The 4,440-nt window shown below is 39.5% G+C and overlaps 1 protein-coding gene across 1 annotated transcript; it reads right to left on the bottom strand.

Annotated features, from left to right (window-relative positions):
• Nucleotides 1-449: 449 nt before the first annotated feature.
• gng3 (guanine nucleotide binding protein (G protein), gamma 3) lies at nt 450-3,235 on the bottom strand. Its single transcript, XM_062433133.1, has 3 exons — nt 3,064-3,235; nt 2,111-2,210; nt 450-713 (listed from the first exon to the last, which is right to left on the bottom strand). Exons 2-3 carry the CDS (start codon nt 2,207-2,209, stop codon nt 585-587), a joined length of 228 nt encoding a protein of 75 aa, XP_062289117.1. The 5' UTR covers nt 2,210; nt 3,064-3,235; the 3' UTR covers nt 450-584.
• Between the last annotated feature and the right edge of the window lie 1,205 nt (nt 3,236-4,440).

The following is a 4,440-nucleotide window of genomic DNA, read 5'->3' as shown; positions in this document are numbered from 1 at the left end:
AGGCTATTCTTTCTCAAATATATGCACAGTTTACATGTGTTGAACTGACAACCCGGACCTATCAGAGCAGCATCTGAGTAGCACCACCACAATCCAAACACCTAATGTAGGAATTTAGCATCCCAGTTAAAAGTTTCAAATGCTGCAGAATCCAAATCAATCTCTTTTAATTGGTGAAGACTGTTAAGACACTTGATGCTCAGCCTGTTTCCTTTTTTGGCAGTTACCTGTGATATATTTGAGCATGAGATGTCCAGGTTTTCAACCAGGTGATAGTTGTGTTATATAAGTTTCATTTAAAGTTCTGTATTTTGGGTCTTTATAGAGATAACTCTGACTCATTATTACTGATTGAATGTTTTGGTTTTTGTCTCAAATTCCCCTCTTAACACCGAGACAGACAGCATTTAAAGAATTTAGTTCAAGACATTTTGTTGTTGATTATGTACTGTACATCGGCAGCTTTTATGCAAGGTTACTATAGTACATTGATGTCTTATTTAGATTGGAAGTACATGTACACACTGTACATACATGTACATACTGTACAGTTGTACTTTTATCACAACAATCCCTGATTGGTCTCAAAGCAGAGCGCAGAAGAACTTCTTCTCCCTGAAGGGGTTCTCTGAGGTGGGCACTGGGCTGATCAGGGGGTCGTCACAGGCGTGTGCGTCGCAGTACGCCATCAGGTCGGCTGCTGCCTTTGATACCTGGAAGTGAAGATGGTCAGATTTAGAGCAGCTCATGAGCATGTCACTTCTGATGTCCTGTAGGTAAAGTGATGTACAGGATCAGACTCACTCATCTGTATGATCCTCATGAAGAGCAGTAGGTCAGTGTGTTGATATATATTAATATGGCTTTTATTAATCATGTGGGACAGATTTCCACAGTTTTCTTTAAGAACGTTTTTCCCAGCATGCCCTGTCACCAAAAGATCAAGTGCATTCATTCCTTTGATTCTGTCTGAGATCCATGCATCATTATATACAGTCTGTCACTCAAGCTCAAATAATGAGATTCTGGTCATGTGCCATAAGATTAGACATCGACATCCTGTAGGTAAGATTTGATACACAGTCTCAGGTTTGAAGCTTTCTTTCAGTGACATGGCTAAAATTGTATCATGTGAACAATTGAGACTTTAAAAACTGAAGATGTAAAATTTAAATGTGGCAAGTTTGCTCAAAACCAAATGATAAACATCACCTAAAACCCTAAATTGAACTGTATCAAGCAAAGCTGAAGGAAAAAGAATGAATGTATTTGTATTGAATGTATCTGGAAATAAAATAGTTAAATCAATATACTGCTTAAATAATATCCACATGATTAGTGAATTAAGTTTATTGATCTATTTGAAGTCAAAAGCAGATGAAATAGCTACATATGCATAACTACATATGTTTCCATGTTCATGGACAGTCAGTTTTGAATGGCTGGTAGTTAAAATCAGAGTCATGAGTCAGAGTTAATAGAAGGAAGCAGCTGCTCCTCTGTTGAGCCTCTACATAAAGAAATGTGGTTTTGAACTCAACTGAGCTTCTCATGACTTCTTCTCTCAGAGCAAAACTCTTTCCAATCTTGCCATGAAGTCATTTTTCACTTGACGTGACAGCTTCTGAAATGTTTCTCTAAGTTTGCCCCCCCAGCTTCATTTTTCTTCTGTAAGGTGATTTTGACGCCATTAGGAACATGATAGAAGCCAAAAGTATTTTGGAAAGCCTCCAATGGGAAGCACTGACTTAAAGTGCAACAGAGAAGGTCACCAGTGCAATTCAGTGTGGATAAAACTCTTCAGTGCTCTCATTTCAACTTTGATTTGATATACAAAACAGGAATAAATCCAAAATAAAAACATCTTTTTTTAAAGTTTAGTTTGTGTTACACTTAATAATTTAATACCAATAAAGTATTATTATTATTATGGCTTGTGATATGTATGAGTATGTACTCTCCCTATAATATCTGGACATACAACTGAAAAGGAAGTCCGCTTACTATTGAAAATGTTCCACTGTGTTCTTTAGTCATTGGCTGCTTCTGTTTTTCCCTCGTATGTGTCTCATGATTTATATCTGAATCCAAGGTGCTCGGCTTGTCTTACCTTTATCCTGCAGAAACTAGCCTCTATCTTCAGTTGCTCCACCAGCTTCCTGGCTTGTCCGACACTCATGGTGCTGTTCACTGGGGTGTCTCCTTTCATTCTAGCCACAAACACAGCAACGTTTCAGCTTCACATTCAGTATTTTTTTGCCATATATATATATTTTTACATCTTTAATGAAATTGTAGCCCTGCTTCTTCATGAATGACTGCTATTTGCCATTGAAATACGATACGTTCCTCTCCTTTGTCAAAATATATGTCTTAAAATACATAAATAATGTTAATAGATTGCTATAAGTTATGATTTTAGTTTTAATTTCCTATTCAGAGCAATATTAACTTTTAATACATCATTAAAGGGTTGATCAAATGCACTTTACAGTATGTAAATTAAGAGTTTAAAGACAAAAACATTATATAGCCCTCTTATGTAATACATAATATAAACTATGCTCAAATATTCTCTATATTTTTTGCCTATTTAAAAAATGTTCACCCAGATTTTGCCAGCTTTGGCAAGCATTAAAGCAGTCAGTCCCCAATAACAAAGTATAAATACAGTATTGTGTAATAGAATTGGCAAGGCTGCTTCATTAGGTCATCTTACATGGTGGAAAAAAGCATGCATGCAAAAGATATATGTTATCTGGGCCAAATGGTTAGATTTATCACCATGGCCCACACATTCTCCCAGTACGAGCAGGAATAACCACAGGGGGGAAAAATCGAATGAAATAAGCACTGCAGCCATACAGCCGTTTAAGAAATGATGAATAAATATGCATATCACTGAAAATATGTGTCACACATAGAAACGGAATGAAGTCAAATGGATTGTCAAAAGGGGGAAAAAAGCAGTGCAGCAAAGGAGCGAATATATATGAACCATTCTGGACCTTTCCCCATTGTCTTTTTTTCCTTCTCCCTCCATCCACCGCCTTTTCTCCTTACCCGTTTTATAGTCCTCTTCAGGTGCAATCTTCCCCCCTCTTCTCGCTCTCTTTTCCTCTCTTTTTCTGTCTGTCTGTATCCCTCTGGAAGCTTATGTTTGGTGGTATCAGTGTAGCCGGACCCCACCCCTCACAGACAACAGCCTGGATGGTACCCTGCTCTGAACAGTCCAGTGCACTGCAATTCTGCCACAATGAGCACTAGATCTGTGGTGGATGGATAGGACCCCCCTCCACCCCCAACCCCCTCTGCAGTGAGTGGTACCTGCCAGACGGGGGGGGGGGGGGGGGGGGGGGGGGGGGGGGGGGGGGGGGTAGACCATTGGTGAACGTTTTCTTACGGGGGTGGATCGTACCATATCTGGCTGTAGGAATTAGGGCCAACTAGAATCTGTCAGGTTTCAATCTCAAACATGGAGTAGGATTGTCTGTTTGGTGTGTGTTTTGATTTTTAGTACTTAAAAAAAAAGACAATATACACCATGGGACATGAACCCAAGAAGCCTGAATCATTATGTGTTTCTGTGCCTTTTGTGATGCCCACCCTCTCTCCTCTGTTGCTATGGGGACTGCTGCAGTCAGGTTGAGTGGTTTACATCACATTTTACATTTCTGCAGGCATTTAAATGTGACTGTGGATGTGGTTATAGATGAAAGAAATGTCTGATTTTCCTGTTGAATATACGAATAATAGTGGGGGTGAAAAAAAGAGTATAGGGAGGAAAACGAGAGTATAAGTTGTCACTGTAGCCTGACTCTTATGATGTCCTCCTCAGCTCAGACCAGACACCCTGTGGAGAGGAGAGAGCTATGTCAGCGCTACGCCCACAGACGCAGCCGTGACGCTATGTGAACGAACAGCATACTTAAGAGCGTATTTAACTGTTCAATAAAGGTTGTTTTACAAATATTATAGCGCATTAAATCGTTTACATCGCGGGGAATCATAAGAAATCGAGCAGGCAAGCTAGTCTCGAAACATGCCTCCATAATGCTGCCGCCATCTTTGCTAAGCTAGTGTATCCTCGGCTTTAATGGCGCTGTGCAACTAACCCGCGCTTCTTCTCGTTGGCAGCGACTCATCTTTCACTTTTATCATCTCTGGCAGCGAGGAGGAGGCTTCATGTCCATCAAAGAGAGACCTGCTGGCTAAGTAGTCAGTTTAATTGAGAAATGTTTAACTGCCAAAGCAAAATATTGTCTATTAGGGGGAGAAATGTAACATAATTGTAGTGATTTGGTCCCTCTGACTGATATATTATTATATATGACATCATTAGATTATTAATACTGAAGCATCAGTGTTAGAGCAGCATGTTACTATTATAGCTGCTGGAGGTGGAGCTAGTTTCAATTTCTTTATATACAGTTAACTAGT

The sequence above is a fragment of the Scomber scombrus genome, chromosome 14 (assembly GCF_963691925.1).
Source record: "Scomber scombrus chromosome 14, fScoSco1.1, whole genome shotgun sequence".
Lineage (NCBI taxonomy): Eukaryota > Metazoa > Chordata > Actinopteri > Scombriformes > Scombridae > Scomber > Scomber scombrus.
The sequence above is the reverse complement of the archived record's forward strand: the minus strand, read 5'-3'. Positions and strand labels throughout refer to the sequence as shown.